We start from the raw sequence: 20,641 nt of genomic DNA, 5'->3' as shown, positions 1-20,641 counted from the left end.
ATTTGCCTTCACTTGAGCATTTTCTTCCAAGTAATCTAAGAATCGTTTTCCTCCAGACATTTTTCTTAAAAGTTTCCGCATAAAACCAAGTGAGCTGAAAGAAAAACTGTACATTATACATGAAGAGAGTGGTGGACTTACAGATGAGCAGATTACAGCACTGAGAAGGTAATCTTTGGGGTTCAGTGTTTATAATATATGCTACCTTTTGAGGAAGGTATCCTCTTCTGCAAATCATGTGAAATTCAAGAAAGATGCTGCTGAGACATTGGGTCTGTCCTGACTGTGGCTGGAATATTAGGGTTGCACACAGAAATCAGTTCTTGCAACTGAGATTTTAGAGTAAGCCCCCCAAATACTACTTTTTCCCCATGTTGTATAGGAAAGGGGATTGCAAGAAATGATAGGAAATATGACGTGATTTTGTGCAGCGGTTACAATAAAGAGAGTTAGTAAAAGAATAAGTTGTGGCAGTGAGCAGCGGTAACTTGAAGAGAAAATTTTACATCTTTTACTACAGACTTACTGTCTATTGTGGGATCAGAAATGAAAGACTTGAAATTGGTTTGGACAGGAGGAAGGCAGACAAGAGTTTAAGGGGCTTCATAGGATGATGGGATATTAAGAATATCAGTATTTCTGTGTGGCAGAGATTTGTGGGTTTAAAGCAGAAAATGCAAATTTATCTAAAAAAATTGAATTGCTGTATTGAGAAAAATAGATATCATGAGCATAAGCAAACTATTGACAAGCAAATTTTTTAGGAACTGGATTGTATCTCTGAACAGTTTAAGACATAGAAAGAAAGGAAAGAAATGGGATCTTAGAGTAGTATCCGCTATACATCCCAGTCCCCATGTGATGCTCAGGCCATTTTATTGAAGACGCTTATATGAAAACTTGCAATGAAACTGTTTCTTGCTTCAAAATCAGAAAAAAAATGAGTGTTTCACTAAAACGAGCTTGGAAAAAGATGATGCTGGCAAAGAAAGTAAGGAAGTAAATAAGTGATCTTTCTACTTCTTGTGGAATTAGTTTAATTTTGGCCTTAAAATCCTGATCCTAATCAGTACATGAACAGCAATTTTAGTCTGCAGAATCATGTCTGTACTTAGAAAGTGATGTGAGCAGGAAGAACAGAGGTGTAACGTATGGAATTAATGTCGTTCTGTGAGATGGCTTATACAGAGCTTGCCTGAAGTATGAAGTGACATGGACAAGACACCAAATTTTTATGTTTTGTATGTGCCAGTATTCTGGAGGAAGCTTCCAAGCTGCCCCAGTGCTTTACTGGTTACACCCCACGCTGGTGCAGATTATGAGCTGGCGAAAGGCGTTGGAGGTGATGGAGCTCTGTTGCCCTTCAAAAGCTGATCTTAAAGGCTTCGTTTAAAAATGAAAGATCCTACTGCAGTACTGCAGTTTCTAATTGCAGTGATGGAATTGGTCAGGAGATATCTCTGGAGAAACAAATGGTTGGAACAGGCAGAATAAGGAAACGCCCCCAGTCCTGCAGCACAGCCGAGTGCTTGGGGTCTGGCCAGCCCCGCGTGCGAGGGCAGCCTCTGCTCACACCTCGGATTGAAGGAAAACATTGAACACTGCCTGTTGTTCAAGCCCTAATGCAGCACTTCAGATTCAGTCCAGGATCTCCACGCTGTTGAGACTGGTGTAACAACACTGAGATTACTGATTTATAGCATCTGGGCTCTTTGCCATCAAACATAATAATAATAATAATATAATAATAATGATGGCAATGAAGCTTGAAAGATTTTATTTTTTCCTTGAAGATTTCAGAGTCTTCCTTTGATAGCAATAACGCTGAGGAAATTTTTCTAGCAATGGAATGTGTAAGAGATATTGGATGCTGTATTGCTATATGCTATATAGAAGCAAAGATCCTGTTATTTATTGCCAAAATCTAGGAATGCATGTACAAATCTTGTAGTGGAATGAAGCTGATTTTTTCCACCCCAACGGTTTTTAAAAGTGTTACTGAAATACAAGAGACATTTCAGAACTGAGGGTTGGATTTCCCAGGCGGTCCTGAATCTTACGGCTGCTGTCCAGACATCTCATCCAAGGAGCTGATGCTTTTCTCGAGCCATTGGCACTCAGAAGTTTCTCTTGTACAATGCCTTGTAGTGGGCTTGGCACAATACAAGTAGGAGGACACAGCACTTTTGAAGACCTTTCCACTTGAATTAGGTGCCATGTGGAAAATTTTACTTTTGAAACCTGTGGCCTGCAGGGACTGGAAAATTCCTCTCTCTGCAAATGAAACCCATCATACTGTCTGAGCCTGAGCAGGAGGTCTCACTTCTACTATTGTAGAATGTAGAATGAAAAATATTTAAAGCCTAAACTAAGATTACATTTTCAAGACTGTGACCAGTGAGCAAAATGTTCTGCCATGTATCCAATGCAGGTTAGTGGAGGTGGTAGAATATTATTAGAAACGTCAAGACTTATTTTGATATGGAAACCTTTCCCTAGTTCTCTGAATGATTCTTTATCCTGATGTCTTAAAATCAATAGCAAAGCACTCCTTGTCTCTGTAAACTTGATTTTTCAAAGCAGTGGGAGATTTTTCATTGCACAAATTCCATTAGAGTTGCATTCATGTAAAAAGATATTTATGGAATGCATTCACATATTGTGCTTTCTTTTCTGTGGCTTCCATTGTTTAATGCTTTAAGCTTTAAACTTTCTAGACAATCTGCTAATTTCATTTCATATGCATAATACATAAAACAATTTGGTGGGATATCAGACTTTTGATTAAATGAAGATATTTGCTGTCAGCTTTAAAAGAAATGTTCTGTGGATTTGTTTAAAAAATCAAACTATTTTTAATGATAAATAAACCCCCCTTTTATTTGTCAACAGATAACTGCTATTTTAAAATGAGAATTCATTTTTTTTTCTTCATGATGAAGGGTGATGAATGGAATATTTTGTAATCTGCTTTAATATAGATTCAATAATTCAAAACCTAGCAATTATTCAATTGAAATATCATACTAAATTATTGACCACAGCAAAAAAAACCAAACAGTTTGGCATGTATTTGTATTTAACATGCTAAAATCTTTGCTTTATTTTTTCCATCTTTGAATAAATTTCCTTACTTTTAATGAAAATTTATGTCTGTCTCCATGAATGTTTAATCACATTTGCTACAAATTTAGTAGATTGTTTGCAGAGAAAGAAGAGGAGATAGTAGACTTGAATACTTATTTAAGATTCTTAACACTCCTTCTCATATGTTAGCTGTAACATCGATTTCATTTTTCTTAAGATATGCTGTGAATTCCCACAGTGTATCAGTCAGACATGCAGGAATATCTCCAAAGGAAAGGAACTGTAGCCGTATGTTTAATTTTCCAAGTGGAGGCATGTTTAAAGACATCAGTTTTTCTAAAAATTTGTGACTCTGGAGTACTGTGGGAGAATATTCTGTTACCTTGTGCAGAAAGAAGAAAGTTGTGCGTCCGTGTTACACACTATCATAACAAAACCAAGACACGGATCTCGGGTGTGATGCAGCACTTCAAGAGACAGAAATGTCATTGCCCACTCTTGTTTCATGGGCAATTAAAAATGTTTCAGAGGTAGGAGTCTGTCAGACCGTGGGGCCCAGGGGTTAATTACACCGTAGCATGAGTCTGCTCTGCTTCTGTGCTAGTTCTTCAAAGAAGCTGTTGCTGGAGACAAGCTGAGCCAGCATGGCCATAACTGCTCAAAAAGCGTATGTTGTTTCTAGGTGCTTTGGAAAGGGTGTCAGGTACGCTCGTGCAATCAGTGGAAACAAGGCAGGTATGTATTAAACACAGAAGTCAGGAACCTCTTTGGAAATCATGACCTTAACTCCTCTGTTGTATGGTTTTACCTATTCCAAAACAGCCCACACCTCTGTAGATTGCCTGTAGATCTGCAGGTGAACACTGCTGACTTATTTTCAAGCCTTACGTATATATAAGCATTTCCAGACCTGCAGATGTATCTGCAGATCATTTCTGCTTTCCATCGCCTAGTTGGCTCAAATATCTGTGAAGTTCCAATGGCTAAAGAATAAATATGCAATATGTAAACCACACTAAACAGTAAGAAATTCTGATGCATGGCATGGAATGGTTGTTTTATGTTACAACAACATAGAATGAAGAGGAAGAGGACAGTGAATTTTCATTTGCCGTTTTACAGATACATGCCAACACCAAAAGATGCAGAAAGGTACCAGGCATTCAAGGGGTCGTCTTCAGAGCTGCATGTGGTTGATCAGTTTATGTTAGAGGTAAGAAGGCACAGCGGTAAAAAACGCTGTCTTCTAGACAGAACATTACAAGAAGCTGTTGTTTGAAACCGAAATTTACAATCTCAATTAGAATCAGTTTAAGACATATAGATATTATGATATCATATGATATATTATCATGTATCATATAATATCATAATGATAAGTTATTATAGCATATAGCTATTATGAAGAGAACTGTATGGATCCCTTTGTGTATCCAAGTCACACACCCTCCCCTTCCTCCAAAGCAGGAGCTGATTTATTCTAAGCAAGGTTTCCAAAATCTATAAGCATAAAATTGTATGCATTTAACCATTCTTGTTCACAAGGAATGAGCATCATTGATTTTAATAATGTCTGGCCCTACAGGCATACAGCGTCTTCTTGAATTTGCATAAGAAAACGATGCACATTCAGGTATCTGCCATAGTACATCTGCAGACTTAAGGCTTAGAATAAAATATGTAAATGATCAGTAAAATTAGGAAAACTATGGTGCAGCTGAATTACTTGATAAATTAGGAAGGCATGTGCGTGTTTTGATATAAACATGCGATTTGATTCTTTTTCTGTTCAATTTTCTGCAGATGTGTAAGATCCCCCACTTAGGCCAGAGGCTGGATCTCCTGCTTACCGTACGTGAGCTCCCTGTGAGCATGAGAGATTTGGAGCCTGTGAGTAACGTGACTCCTTCGTAGTCTGTTTGTAATCAAAATCTACCAGGTACATAGTGGAGGGCCAAGCAACCTCAAGGCAGATTTCAAAGCTGTGTAGTCAGGAAAGTTTTGGGATTTATTGTCTTTTTTTTTTTTCGTTCCCCCTGTAGCCAGCCCATAACATAAGCAATTCATAGTGTAATAATTCAGGCAGCCTCGTGTATGAAAGAAACACCTCATGGCGCTGTTCAAAAGTAACAAGCAAAAAGGTTAAAAAAATTTCAATAAAATTTCAATAAAATCCCTATAGGTCATTGCTTTGATAGCAAAGGAATTATAAATGACATGGAACTGTTAGAGGTGGGCTACATTCGAAATGCAGTGGCACTGTTGGCTGGTGTGTTTGGAACGCTTTTGGGAATCCCATTCATTTTATGGTGTTTTGCTAATGATTGTACTCCACAGTACCGGTTCAAAACAAAACACAGTAAAAAAAAAAAAAGTCAAATGAGGGCAACGATACACATCTATATACATGTATGTGCATTTACTATCATCCTTATTCCACTACAGTTCAAGAAGCATTTGCTGGTGGGCCTGGCAGTGGAATAGACTTCCACAAAGGAGGAAGAAAAGAACAGGAAACAATTTTCAAATTTTTATTTGGTGCTGCTAAACTTTCCTCTTTCTTTAGCCAGTGATAAAACAGAAGTTAATTTCATAATTAAAATTTGATTCCTTTTGTGGGGAGGTTCTTGCCACACAAGTTGAAAGAATCAATCTGAAGTCACAGACACTTAGAGCAAGTTTATTTGACCAGTATCTTGTAGACACTATTTTCAGAAGACTGGAGGAGGCTGTTCACCCTAAGGACTACAACACTGAACTGAAATGTTGCAAACCAGAGTTCAAGTCCCTCTCTGCCTTTTTGAGGGTGACCTAGGTGTGGGGGGGATGCAATAAACAGTATTCCAATCTCATGGTCTGGATCATCCTGTTCCAGACTCCTGCCTTCCCTGCCAGGGTTTGCGTATGCTTTAATTCAAAACAAAGTCTTTCAACACAATTCTGTTTCCGTGAAAATGCTCCAAACGTTTTGCTCTTATTCTGCATGGGAGCGAAAACAAAATTTGAAAGTTCTGCAAGTCTGAGTTGTTATCCTTTGCCTGGCTGTGATTCAAACCATAGTAACAGTGGAAAAAAAAACTGGGAAGAGGAACAGATGGGCAACACTGGGGAGATGCACAGATTTCTGACCCTGCCTGGTACAGTGCTACACCTTTGTGGTCTTCCACTGAAACCAAATATTTGAATATTTGGAAGCTATTTTATATAGTTTGCTTTGATGGATCTTTAATGTTCATTGAAGAGCTGATTAGTTATCTAAGTATTTTCTTACTTATGTGTGCTGAAACATGTTTGTAAACTAGATTATACACCTAAAATTCTATGGGGCAATCTGAACACCGGCTTTCAGCACTCTCTGGCCCTGTGATGTGCTATTAATGTTGTAAAAATGTCTTTCAGCTCTCCCTTGTGTTTCATTCTTTTCCTGTTTTTTAAACCTGTGTGTTGGTGACTGATGAAGAGAGGTGTGGTGCTAAAAAATATACATTTCCTAATTTAAAACAAAACCCACCTCTTGTGTCTATAGCCCTAGAAGGGAGGTGGCTTCCCTGGGAAAACAAATTGATACTGAGTTTGATTACAGGAAATTATTATTCTTCCTTGTGGGGAAACTGTGCTAAGAATTTTGATAAGATAACAGTTTTCAGCTGGTATAAACAGAAGGGAGGGAGGTGAAGGATGGAGAACCTTATACTGCGCTTCAGGCTATCTGCTTCCCCTGATACCTGACATTTGGTGCAATCTGGTGCATTCAAACAGCAAAATACTTTTTCTTTGGAAGCATTTTTAATAGATGATGTTGAAGTTGTTTTGGCAGGGCTGGTTTGGGAGCCAGAAAGGATGTGACCTCCATTGCGGGCAGGGTAACTGTGCCAACACCAGCTTTATCTTAGTGGGAGACTTTTTACTGGTTCTTCCTGAAAACCCTTGGCCTGTTCCCCCAGGGAAGTTGAATAAGAAGATATAATCAGCTAAATTGTGACTTGCTTCAGGTGGGGACAATGAGGCTTTGGCAAAAGGAAGGTATAGACACCATTGATTTACTCATGTTCTCAATTTGAACTGAAGGAAGATTTGTGTGTTTCAGCTAATAAACCAGAAAATCCAAGCGAGTAAGCAGCTGCAATCCAGCCAGAAATTTGTTGCTGTCTTGGAGTATGTTTTAGCCATTGGGAACCATTTAAATGAAAAGGCTGGAAAAGAGAAGGCTAAAGGATTTCGTTTGTCATCTTTGACCAAAGTGAGTAAATATTTTTCTTATCATTAAAATCATATTCCAAGGTATGTTAAATATTAATGTTAACTCGGTTTTGTCCTGAATCTGGAGAAAGGCAATCATTTTTAATGAGTAGCTAGCATTTTAACATCTGCTCTTGGTTACTCTAGAAACAAGATCCTGTTTAACAATAACTACTTTAATGTTGGTCATAACAAGATGCATTCCCCCATTTCGGACCGCAGTGCTGGCTAGGTGGGGGCATTGCCATGTTCAGTACTTTGTTTCTAATGAGGTAGAACATCAGCATGCTGACTACCCCGATGTGAAGACCTCCTGGCTCGAAGAGGTGCCTGAGCTGCAGGCCCCTGGTTAGATGAAAGTTTAGATAAAGTGTGTTTTGTAGTTTTGTGCAGAGCACTGCTATATGGACCCTCGCCATGCGGTCGGGGCTGTAACTCTGCAGCATCGCTTCTGTGGTGGGTGCGCACGTGTGGCACTGCGGTAATTTCTTAGTGCTTCGTTTTGCTCTGGTGCAAGGTCTTTTACAACAAGTGGTACAATGCCATTTTAAGGTACAGTTTCAAAAGTAGAATATTAAATTGAAAGAGAGTGAAATTTGCCTGCAATGGTTTTAACACCCCCCCCCCCCCCCCCCTTGCTCTGCTGGTTGAATAGGGAAAGAAGGTGGCAGTTGTGATCGTTACTCTTTTCTGACAGAGATATGCTGTACAAGAAGCATCGCCTCGCTCTTGGTTCTCTGCCTCTTCACTGACCTACCACTTGTGTGACATTAAGCTGAGTTTTCCATTAGTTTTATGGAAACTGCTTTCCCCTCCTCATCAGAATTAGCCATCAGAAAACACTGCTACTGAGCACGTGGGCTTTTTTCCCTTCCTCCACCCAACAGTGGCATAGCGTCATATTCTTATCCTAAAAAGAAAGAAATAAATACGAATTTCCTAAGCTGCCTTGTACCTTTAACACTACTGTAAGATTACGTCTGATCCATAAATAGAAGAGAGAAGGATTTTTATTGGTTTTGTAAGGTATCTTTCCCATCTGGAGACTTTTAATATATGAGTGAGTGATTTATAACTGCAGTGACAACTCTGAGACACAACTTGAGTTCTCTCTCTCTCTTTTATATATATATATATCTATATATGTATATATGTATCTAATGGTGGCAATACCACATCTATCATAATGAAAAATGCCTACAAAATAATTTTCTGCCACAGAGCATCTTCCCAGATTCACTTAAGGAACTTCGCTATCTTTGTGAACACAGCACACTGCTTTAAAGTGGAAAGGAATAATGACTGTGTTTGGATGTCTAAAATCATTCCAAAATGCAATCAATTAGGATATCTTAAAAAAAAAAAAAAACCAAAAACAAAAGACAACGTGAAAAATACGACAGAAAAGAACAGGGAAGGGCAGTGGATATGAAAGTATAAAGCTGATCTTAATAAAGAATGTCTTTGATATGGCAGATTGAAAAGAAGTTTAATTCCATTGTGTTTTCTATTTTTGTCACATTTACATGGGAGTTATCAACATCCCTGCTGTTCCTTTCTTTTTCTGTTTTTCTTTCTTTTTTCTGTTTTTTTTTTTTTTTTTTTTTTTTTTTTTTTTTTTTTAAAGTATAATAGCTCAGTCTGTCAATTATTGCTCTATTCTATTTGCAGTTACCTCTGTTGCGGGGTAAAGAGAGGACATTCACCTTGCTTCATGCCCTTGTGGAACAGATCTTCTTACATGAGCCTGATCTGGCCAAATTTTCTCAAGAGTTGACAGAATTTGAAGCTGTACCAGATGGTAAGAGGAGGGAGGGGAAAAAAAAATCAACAAATGGAAAGTGAAGTCCTTCAGCTTCTGTGGAAACTCCCATTCTCACAATATGAATGATACTTATTAGCGTGTTTTTCCCTCTCTTCCTTTCTAGCTTCCATGAAGGGCCTCTGTGCTGAAGTTGATGGTATGTAAATGTGGTTTCTAAATTCAGAGAAAGATTTTCATATGTTGTGCAGTCATTTGGAACAGGTTTTCATTGCACTTCTATAGTTTGTAAAAGGTGGTAAAGGTTCAAAACATTGAGGTAAAGTGTTGCTATGGTGATACTTAATCTGCCACATTACTGTGAAATATATAAAAAAAAAATAATGAAAGTGTGTCCAGGTGGTTTAGAAATAAAAAAAATATACTGCCCATGGTAAATAGAGTTTATAATAAACTACAAATGTTAAGTGATACAAGTGCTCCGTCAAAGTTCCAGCTGTGGTGGAGTCTCTGGGAGCAGGCAGTGCAGCAGGAGAAACCTTCCTGAAATTCAAGAACCAAACTGATCTCCTTCTCTAGAAAGGAGTCCAATGTTCGTGAAGTCGACAGGAGGGGAGGCAATAAGGTTGTTCAAATGTAAGGTAAATTTTGGGAGACGTTTGCAATTTGCTGTTGAACGGTATCATAAGCTGACCAGTGAATTCTATGGGTTTTGGATTGAACCCTTGGGGAGCTGATAGAGAAGGTGTACGTGTGGATGAAAATGACTTGCGTTATGTTGAAAGTTTATAAAAATCTATCCTTTGAAAATGTGGCATGGGTGTTAACTGTAACTACAGACCAATATATCATATTTCAGCCTCTGACTGACATTTGATACCTGAATGACAGTTGCTCTCAGCTTTCTCTTTGAAAAACCCTTGTACCTATTCTGCTGGGCTTTGGGAGTCAGCCAGGCATGTAGCTTGAGGCTACTAAAGTGTGCTTTTATTCTGTTCCTAGAAATTCCAATCAACTTTTTAGGAGGCATAAGTAACTAAAAATAACAGTATTTACCTTCAGTCACTTGTGTTCTTCACTGGGGACAGTGTTGGTAGCAATTCAAAATCACTAAATATTTTAAAGACAATTTTGGAAAGTCATGGGTAAAGCGGTACAATGGGCACAGTACCAGAAACTTTTGGGAGCTGTCAAAGGAGGTGAATCTTGGGAACTTGAGGAGATTGACTGGCCTCCTCCCTCCGTGGATTCCTGATGGGGGCCAGCATAGTCACTTGTATCTTCTGAGTCCCATCCGGCAGGGCAGAGAGGGAAAGAGATGGACCAAATGCCACTGAACCAGCCTTTCTCACCCCGTGTTTCGAGGCACATCCTGGAGCTCATTTGCTGGAAGCACAAGAGGAGGAGGATACCAGACTGCAGCCTGGGCCAGTTCAGGACCAAAGCCCTGGAGCCAAGGCTGTATCCTCTTCTCCCCACATTTCACACCACAAGAGCTCCCACAGTAGCAGTCCCAATGTAGTGCTTAGGGCCAACTGACATGATTTCTTACTGTTAGATAGAGTAGAATTGTTGTTCTTTTATCTTTAAAGGAACCCTGAACTTCCTACAGAAAAACATAGGGTTGAAGAATGTTATTTTCATTGCTAATCCTGATGCTCACAGCTAGGAACAGTCAGATTTTCAGCTGCTGCATAACCATACTATTGACCTCTTCGTTATTCTGTGGTTGCTGTGATGTCATCACGTACTACTTTTTGCCATAAGCCCCGTGCCTCTTTTAGGATTTCTATTTCAAAACAGAAATTAATATTCCTAGATGAATATATTATAGACCCATATTTTCCTAAATTTTCCAGGTGTCCTAGATTAGGCATTTGCAGTCCTTTGGGCACAAGTGCATGCTAGTAAAATTTCTCATTTCCTTTTCTTTTGTTAGTTTTAAAAAAAGAATTGGAAAACATTATTCAGTGGAGACGGCTTCTTAAACCCAAGACAATCAAGGCAACACCCCAGGAGTCACAGTTCTGCAAGGAACTAAAGGTAACGTTGTTATAACCTTGTTGTGGGCTGGAGGTAAAAGATGAGTAATCTGCTTGCTGAGACCTGCCCTGACAAGAGAGCCAGGAGCATCTGAGGGAAAGTGGCCTTTTATTCCCCTTTGATAATGTCTCATACTATAAGCTGCAGCATTGGAAGGGTTTTGCAGAATTTTGGCATCTCTTGCTTTTGCTTCACAGGCAAATGGGCTGGAGTGGATGAGGACCAGGTAGCCCCACGGTTGCCCATGATAAGCACTTTGGAATAATAGCAACTTTAAAGTATATATGAATTTGTAATAATTTTCTCTGTCCTCAGACAGAAAGGAAAATAACATAGAGAATCACAGAATCATTTAGGTTGGAAAAGATCTTTAAGGTCATCGAGTCCAATCGTTAACCCAGCACTGCCACGTCCACCACTAAACCATGTCCCCAAGTGCCACATATGCATCTTTGAAATATCTCCAGGGATGGCGACACCACCACCACGTCCCTGGGCAGCCTGTTCCAATGCTGGACAACCCTTTCGGTGGAGAAATTTTTCCTAATATCCAACCTAATCCCCCCGGTACAACTTGAAGCCATTTCCTCTTGTCTCCTATCACTTGTTACTTAGGAAAAGCGACCACCCAAGGGCATGCCTGAATTGTGAATACAGGTTGGTCTAAGACGATTCTGCCCATGCTAGTGAGCGTGACGGTTTGAGAGGCAGCTGAGCAGGCTGTAGGAAGCCCAGTTCTGGCCAGGAGCCGGCAGAGTCACACACAGGGCTTTCTCAGGTACAGACAAGTTAACTGATTCTCGATGGCACTGCTGTGCTGGTTGTGAACAGGGCTACTTCCAGTGCAGGCATTCCCCGTTCTGTGGTGTGCACGTGTTCATCTCTGCTGCCCCGGGTCCCTCTGCGCTGGGTAGTGCCAGCGTCTGCTCAGTCCATATATTCCGTTCTCCCTTGGAATACCTCAACAGCGTGCTGCTTCAATACATATTGTCAAAACCACATAGGTTACAAAGGAACCATGATTAAGAATTATTTCAAAAGTTAAGTTTCTAAGGCCCTGTTTCTGTCTCCTTAAGAACCAGCAACTGGGAGTGTTTGTTCCACATGCAGAAAGGCTCGACTATGCCAAATGCGGGTAGAAATTGGGACCTTATGATGTTTATCTAGTTCTGCCCATTTTAATAGATTTAGGTAGTGTCATTGGATGATAGAGTAAAAAAAATTTCTAACGTTGATGTTTCTTTTTTTTGGTCTTTGATGTCTTAATACTTGCAAGGAAATCTGTGCACTTGATGTATGCTTATCTTTTGTGAAATGTGAAATTTTTGTGACATGAAAATTTTGACTTGAATTATCTTGTTTTCACTGCTGTTTAATTCCTGCTTTAATATTATGCTCCTATACCAAATTAAGAAGTTTTATTTTATTTACAGGATTTAATTCAGAAATATGAAGGGGATCTATCCCAGCTGTCAAAAAGATGTGATGAAATGAAGAAGCTTTATAGCAACATACTGGTACATACCATATTTAAATGCAATGCAAATAAATCTACATTTCTTTATAGAAAAATAAAGGGGGGGGGGGGGGGAAGAAAGAACTGCAAGATCTTCCCATACTTCCACATGCTCTACAGTTATACTGTCCGCAGAAACTGGGGGGAGGAAATAACATCTAACAGTGGTGGAAAGTTTTGAATGAAAATCTGACTTTTATTTTTCTTGAGGTCTTACAGCCTGCTTTTTAAAGAGTCTGTGGCCCAAATATCAAAAAGAAAAGTGGACGTTCATCAACTTTATAAATTCATTGAGTGTAACTGTTGAATGTTTTCAATGCGTTATAGAAAACGTTAGAGAAAACCCGGTGTTTTCTGGTTCCTACTAGCAATGGTGTCTTTGGCTGGTAGACAGCTGCAAATCTGTTACTTGGGCTGAGGGTTTCTTAAAGTGACAAGCTTATAGTCCAGGGCACTGATTTAGCTACTGGTATTCGGGTGGGAGGGACACTGGGATAGAGTTGTTAGTAGCAGCACAGATCTCTAAATGAGCAGAGCAGAAAGGAAGCTCCAGCAGAAGATTTCTGATAAAGAAACCGTCTGTTCTTGTTTGTTCCTGTTCTATTCACCCACACTTGCACTGGAGAAGCACCTAGTTTTCTTAATCATTTTTTCCTCTAAACAGAAGCAACCCATCTAGGTCCAATACACTAGAAAATGTTTTTTGGGTCAGAGGGTCACACCAGAATGAATGATAAAAGCTCCACGCTGCAATTTTTAACAACATAGCATGTACATTCCTCGTTTAGTACAATGCTCTTGGAGTGTGATAGAAACTCAGGAGGTCTCTGCTATGGGAACAGTATTCTCTGGCAGATAGTCACACTAGGAGGCTTTAAGGAAAGGGACAGATTTGCTGAAATGCAGTGCTAATCTCTGAAACTGGAATAACTGCTTCCTGGTCTTGTGATTAGGACGTGGTTTTAACTGATGGTTGTAGGTTTTGTTCTCTGTGTGTGTGTTTTTTTTTTTCTTTTCTTTTTTTATGGGGGTGAGAGATTAAAAGTACAGAAGTTTTATGACAGGCAAATGTTGTGCAGAAGATGCAGCCAGGAAGACCTTTGGGGAGCTATCTGAACAGACAGAAGATTAGCAAGATGTTTGACCAAGGAAATTTAATTACTAATGTACTAAAAGCAATATTGCACCAGCGTGCAGTATTTCTTTGTGTCTCTTGCAGCCTTTAAAAAAATAGGAAAAACACCTCAGTGTAGCAAGCCAAATTTGTATGTAGCACACAGACCAAGAAGTTTGTACCAGGCCTTCAAAAAAGGTTGCAGGACTGGAATAAAGCAAGAAGAAAAAAAAGGTGGAAAAAATAGTGAAAAAAAGAGAATTTACAATCAAGTTAGATGAGTGGAAATGGTTGAAAAGTATGCAGCAAATTTAGACATGAGATGATCTGTGCTGTAAAACCTTGGGCTAGGGGGCACTTGCATGGGGTATTGAAGAATCTGACCCATTTTACCTAAAAGTCATCCTCAGCAGGGAATTAGTGTTGCGTGGCTGGTCCTGCTTGCATGTGGTGTCATGCCCAGTGAGTGCTGGCTGTGCCCTCCTGAATGTGCACCTCTGCCATACCCCTCCTGCACAGGCGGTTGCCCTCCAGCTGTGTACCCTCAGCCAGGAGGCATTACACAGGTGACGCTGTGCTACACATGTATGCGTGCAGCTCTTTCCTTGCCTTTCTTCTGTTGGAAACTCTCATCTGAGGCTCTTATTTGCATCTGAAGAGGATTTCATTTTCCATGTAGGTGGAAGTTTCCTCAAGTTTTAACCCAACTGGTTTTGCCATCCCTTCCCCATTATTCTCTAAAGTTAGGCATTTAATATATTTCTCTCCCTTAGAATGGATTTTTTTTCTTCTGAATAATGTCATTTCTAGGCAGATCTTTTTGCATATTTATAAAGCGGCAAAAATGTAAAGCAAACATAAGATAGGATGGGTGATCAAAGACCAGACTATCATCTCAATAGCACTAGGAAGGAATAAACCAGCTTACCTGGGGGAATATTTCATCTGGAAATGTGTTGTAGGTAGCCATGGAGATCATGTTTCACATAAAACAAAAATCCACAGGCCTACCTTTATGATTTTATATTCTGCTTATAAAGTCAATAATGACCTTGGCATGTGACACTTCTATGGGATGAACAATAAATTGGGGATAGCTGCCTGTGGTATAGCTGTGGGCTATCAACTTCTCACAGATGGTCATTAGCTCCAGGAAATGCCTCTCTCATTACTGTTTAACTGATGGTACACCATGGGTGAGTGGCGAGGCGTGCCAAAGATCAAGGGCTTGGAGCACCCAGGAGGTGCAATTAGGAAGACAACAAGCAAAACTATTAATCAGGTGTCACTGGTTAATGTTAAAGTTTTTGTGATGGGATTATATGCAAGTGGTTGTTTTTACTGTGTTGCTGATTTGCAGGCAGAGTTGCTCCTAAGAAGGGTAGATGATGTCCAGGTGAACACGTGTAGGTAACGACACGTACCTGTCCAAACCCTTTGGTGTATTTCAGTTGCGATCTGAAATCCTGCAATACAACTTCATCACTGCTCGGCCTTGGGAGAGTTGTATCCCCCTGGTACAGAGCAGCTCTCACTTACAGCCAAGATAACAACTTGTCGTAGCACAAGATGCCTTTTGAAATTTTTTGATGAGGCTTTTGGAGCACGTTCTTGAAATTTGTTCTGCTCAATTAGAAAGTGGTTGCAGGCAGAGCTACGTTCTTTAACTCATTGATCCCATTAAGGGGGAATCTTTGAAAATGATGACAAACCTCTGGAATTAAACCTTAGCAACAGATTTAATATCAAAAATCCTTTCCTATCCTGGAACTGGAGAACATATGTGGAAGTGATTTTAATTAATGCAGGAATTGCTCTCTTAGTACTGAACTTTGTGGTACAACTGCCTTTCACTTCTGTTTTTATAGCAGAGCAGACACAATGTCAATATTGTTCATGTCTTTTTCAAAAACTTTCCATCTGTTCACCGTTTTCAGGTGAAGTAAAGAACAAGGAAAGGCGGCTCTCTGACAGATTACTTCTTCTCCCCAAAATGTCTGCTTCCCTGTGAATAGTTTTGTTTGTTTGCAAAGCAAAATGACAGAAAAGGAAAACTTTTTGGCTTGAACGTGCTGCTACCGTGCCTACTGTAGAATGTAAACCATTCCCCTAATGTATGCATTTCCTTTTATGAATGGGTTTATCTAACAAACTGCAGAGCCAGAAAATGTCATGATTTACTGATTTTTCTCCTCTTCAGCTGGAGATCTGTAGTTCAGCCAAAGAGACTGAGTTATACAGAAACGCAGGTTACTGAGGTGATTCAGTGACCACTCCTGGGGCCACTTTTACTTGGAATGGTTTGCATCTCAGCTTGCTGGAGATTTTAGCTAGCTCTAAGTTTTTGGCAGTATTAATATTATTATTAATGAAGGTATTTAACTTTCGTCTTGCTCTTTTAATTTCATTAAGATAGTGGACATGGTTTAGATTAGTTTTTGGTTATACTAATTTAAAATATTCTTCTCTTTCAAATTTACAGGTAAAATTTGGGGAGCCACAAGACCTAGACTCTCAGGAGCTATTTGGCTGGGTATCTTCATTCATTAGTGAGTTTAGGAAGGCCTGTGCTGAAGTCGCACCATAAGAACAACACACATCTTACAAAGAGGTGAGGGAAAGAGAAGCCCAGAAAACAATCTTTAAGTTAATTGGCTTGAAAGTTTCTCTACTAATAAATAGCACATAGACGGCATATAGTCTGTACACAGTGTACCTTGATTTTGAGAGATATTAAATTTATAATATGTAATTTGTAAGTGCTATTTGACCTGTAGGATTGCAGATCACTTATAAGTCTCTCCCTCATTTTTTTCTGATGTATGTGCTTTTGTACCTTGAGATGCCTGTATATTTATAAAGGAGGCACTATTAACATTTTTTAATTTCTCTTTTTAATCTTATCCTTTGATACCCAACTTTCTGAATGAGTTGAGTTTTAGCTATTATTGTCAATGAATAAGTTCGTGCATGTTCATCTGATTTTTAATTACTTTTGCTGTAGTTTTCTAAATGATACTTTACAAGTTTTATAAAGAAATGGGGAGCTGTTACCCACAGAGGAGAATATTTAGTGAAAATTCTTGTTTGTCTTTCTGGTATTAAAGCATTGCAGCCTTAATACATAATTGAGAAAGTGTCTGGCTGGCTGTTTTGTGTACCCCTCCCGCCACCCCCAGAGTAGTACAGTAAAATAGAGCTTTTAATGGCTAATGTCATGCATTCAGGTAAAATACTATAGAAGTCAATCAATATGTAAGATTTGCATTGGCAGAAAGAGAAAAAGAAGAGAAAAATATCAGAGAAACAAAATAAAAATGCGTCATGGGGCATCTAAGTAATGGATGCTGGAGGTAATTATCCATAGTTTTCAAACGAGAAAATACTTCTGTTGCATTTGCTTGCTTTTACATATTTTTAATTAGAATAATTATCTGGAGCTCAAATATACAAGAAGAAAAGGAGACCTATAAATGCAAAGACAAAATGGATGTACTTAACATTGAAAGCAGAAAATTGTTCTAAAATGTCATTGACAAAATTTGGCATTTTCTCTACCAGTTTTGCAAACGGTGTTTGAGAAAAAGTGTATTACCTGACTTAATTTAGGTCTGACTGCCCAGGTCTCACAGTGTTTGGGCTTTGACAGAAATGCTGAACACTCTCTGACTTCAGCGCTAAAAGGAGTTAGGGCTGACTCCTCTGAAAGGCTTAGAAGCACCTACATCTAAAAATTACATTATCACAACCCCCTCTCGGCTGGCATATAAAAATTCTCTATATCCAGTGTTTCATTTGCTGTTCTAGACATGAGCACTGCTCTGAACATCTAGGGATTTAGGGAAAGGTCCGTAACGAACCCAGACACCCACCAGGTGGGTGCTGCAATGTGTAGATTTTTAGTGCTGGTCATGTCAGATGGTAAAGGACAACCAGCAGGAATACAGAGACTCTTGGACACTGTCTGGAAAGCAGGGATAGAAGCAGCCCAAGATTTTTTTCTTGTCTTGGCTTCAGTACTTTCAAGGGCATTGCAGGCTGCGGTTCCTGGGAGCTCCTAACTTCTGCTGTGCCAGGACTGGCAGCACACCCCTGTATGAAAAGGCAGCAAAGCATTCCTGCAGCTGTGTCCACCACCACAAAGGCAAGGGCTTCTTTCCACATCAATCTCTCTAAAGCCACTGAGGGGCTGCAGCTGAACCCCTGCCCTCCAGGGGTGCTCCTGTTTGGAAGCCAAATCCGCTCCCAAGGGCAGGAGCGTACAACTTCTGTGTCAAAGAAATGAGCAGGGATCATACGTGCTGTTTTAAAACGATAGTTCCCACCTGTATTTCGAGGAGTCACTGAGGAAAGGGAATCCTGCCCTGAAGGATTCAAATCCTTGTAATCCTCCTATTTAAAGGAGTGCTCTGGCCAAAATGTGCACTGAGCAGGCAGCACCTCGTTCCAGACCAGTGAATGATAACCCCAGTGAGATGCCTTCAAGAGGTGGCATCAGGCGTTGAGTGAGTGCACTGATGAGCAAAGAAACAACTGTTGTTCCAGCTCTGTGAGAAGCAAACCTGGCCCCAGCTGTGAATGCCGCTGCTCCACTTCTGCCTTCCATCCACCCCTCGTCTTAGAGGATGCCTGAGATCTTTGAGGAAGAGGCTCAACAGACTATGCATTTGGTATGCTCACTATCACCTTCCAGGCGCCTACCTGTCATATGTATACAAACTGTCTTGTGTGAGGTAGAGGGTGCTGAGCTAGAGCTGTGCATTGCAGCAGCAGCATAGCACCCAGTGGGTCCCCTCGGCTTTGTACCGCCCGTGGTGCTGCCGTCCGCAGGCTCTTGCAGGTCTGCGCTAACAAAGTGCATCAGTTTGGCTTCTCAACAGTCTTGTCAGGACTATGCTTCCAGTTAAGGACACGCAGTTGTGTTTCTCAGGCAAAAGGAATAAAATAAAAAGCAAATAGCAAAGTTAGTACCCCTGATACTTATTTTACGGAAAATTATTTACAGATGCAAATAAAGGGATTTAATTTTATAGAAAACATGTTGGCTGCATTTGCCTCAAGTCAGCGTCAGAGCAGTGACATCTGGTTGACGCTGAAATCAGTGGCAGCTATCTATGTACCAGAACCTAAGGCTTGCATCACTCACTTCTGACAGAAAGAGGAAAATTAAATTCCTTGTTAATTTCTTGCATCTATATCACAATGCCGTATACAGTGCATGTATGTGCACTGTAAACAACATTTGCAGTTTTTGATGTGCGTTGTTACTGCTCCAAAATCTGAACCATCTTCATTTATATGTGAATCATGTAAGATAATCCTGAATACAAGTGCCATTTCCATGGTATCAAGATCCCTGCATCCCTGAACAGTATTCGTGATGGTCATGATAAGTTTCATGTTTTTCTACCATTACCTTAGCTCAGGAGTCCTGGGAAGTCTCCTTTAACTAGCTTTCTCTCTCTCTCTCTCTCTTTTTCTTTTTTTTTTTTTTTTAATTTTTCCATGACTCACTATTTTCCCCTAGCACTTTTTCTCTATTATTATATCTAACAGCTTGTACTTGTTTTATAGCTCAGCTGGCATGGCCTCTTCCAATTAAAAATATATTCTACACAGTAGTTGATATCTGTGTCTTTGTGTGAATATCCTGAAGCATTAATTTAAAAAATTAATGTCCAAATACCTTCTTGGCAAGATGTTCTAGCCCCTTCAGAGAGCACGGAGCTTTCCTATGGAGTGGGAGCTGACTGAGGAGACATGTTTAAGTTTTCTCAAACAAGCTATTCCTTCAGTGCCTGTGAGTTTCAGAGGTCTCCTGATTTATATGTAAAAGTAAATAAATAGACCTTGTTCCCAATCTCATTCTTTTTTCCCAAGTATTATTTTGCATAAGACTGGGTCTCCTAGAGTCAACTGCATTGCTAACTTTTAGTGAGATAGAGTGATAATTGCTAGACCTCAACGTTTACTTGGAATTGCATAGACAAGCGCTAAGCGTCTGTGCGGACAATGTCCTTGGAACCCTCCCTTGGCAGCTGACGGTTTTATCCTGCAGACCTGTAGTCATAAAAGTCACAGTGTCAGGTAAGCCTTCAGTCTGTGGAAACAAATACAACTGGGAGCACTCCGGCAAGTAGCAACCTGCAGGAACTTTAGTATTTTTACACCTGGGTTGTTTGTTTCCCTATAAACCCCAGAAAGCTGATGTTTTGCATATTATGAAATATGAAAGCGTAATGATGATGTTATATGAGTAGTTGTGCTCAGTAAAGTTAGCACCAATATTTGGTTGTGTGAAGTAAGGCTGTGGGTCGGACACTGCCCTGATTTTTCTTTCGTGACAGCTCAGCTGTGTAAGGGCCCCTTGCTCCAGGAGGATCATCTCTCTTTCGATAGTGTGTTTCTTTAAAATTCACACTGCTGCTGCTATGTGTGCCACTTCAGTGAGGACAGGAAAGCTGATTTCTGGATCTCATATTAGACGTGAGCTGTCTTCAGCAAAAGCGTGCCTGAGAGAAGCCCCATACTCTGGGACTGGAGCTCCAGATGGGAATCCCTGGCTTTATCCATTTGCCCAGTGTCTCAGTGTGCTCAGATCTGCCCCAAGAAACGCGGTAAGAAATGGAGCTTGGACAGGCACGGGTCACTGCATTGACTTGAGCCCCCAGAGGGGCCAGTGTAACATGTGTACCAGCACTCACAAGGGCTTTCAATGAATTCGCTGTCTGAAATACAAATATTTTCCCCCAGAGGTAGAAATTTTCCCAGAGTTTCTTCAAACCAAAAAATGTAAAGAGTTGAGATTGTCCAGCAATAGACTCAGTGGGAAAAATTTAATTTTCACAAACGGACAATTATATCCTAGGGCAATGGCTAT

At 40.0% G+C, this 20,641-nt stretch overlaps 1 protein-coding gene across 1 annotated transcript in view; it reads left to right on the top strand.

Annotated features, from left to right (window-relative positions):
- The window catches only part of LOC308070476 (uncharacterized protein), a 44,884-nt gene extending 25,502 nt beyond the window's left edge, over positions 1 to 19,382 (top strand). The window contains exons 9-18 of the mRNA XM_080404424.1: positions 57 to 168; positions 4,210 to 4,300; positions 4,891 to 4,977; positions 7,175 to 7,327; positions 8,998 to 9,127; positions 9,255 to 9,287; positions 11,028 to 11,131; positions 12,565 to 12,648; positions 16,244 to 16,372; positions 18,307 to 19,382. Coding sequence (XP_080260550.1) covers positions 57 to 168; positions 4,210 to 4,300; positions 4,891 to 4,977; positions 7,175 to 7,327; positions 8,998 to 9,127; positions 9,255 to 9,287; positions 11,028 to 11,131; positions 12,565 to 12,648; positions 16,244 to 16,348 — 899 coding nt within the window. The 3' untranslated portion in view covers positions 16,349 to 16,372; positions 18,307 to 19,382. The remainder of the gene's footprint in view (positions 1 to 56; positions 169 to 4,209; positions 4,301 to 4,890; positions 4,978 to 7,174; positions 7,328 to 8,997; positions 9,128 to 9,254; positions 9,288 to 11,027; positions 11,132 to 12,564; positions 12,649 to 16,243; positions 16,373 to 18,306) is intronic.
- The last annotated feature ends 1,259 nt before the right edge of the window (positions 19,383 to 20,641 follow it).

This window comes from Falco punctatus (assembly GCF_963210335.1).
Source record: "Falco punctatus genome assembly, chromosome: 10".
Taxonomy (NCBI): Eukaryota; Metazoa; Chordata; class Aves; order Falconiformes; family Falconidae; genus Falco; species Falco punctatus.
Note: the sequence above shows the minus strand (reverse complement) of the source record. Positions and strands in the feature narration are given on the sequence as shown.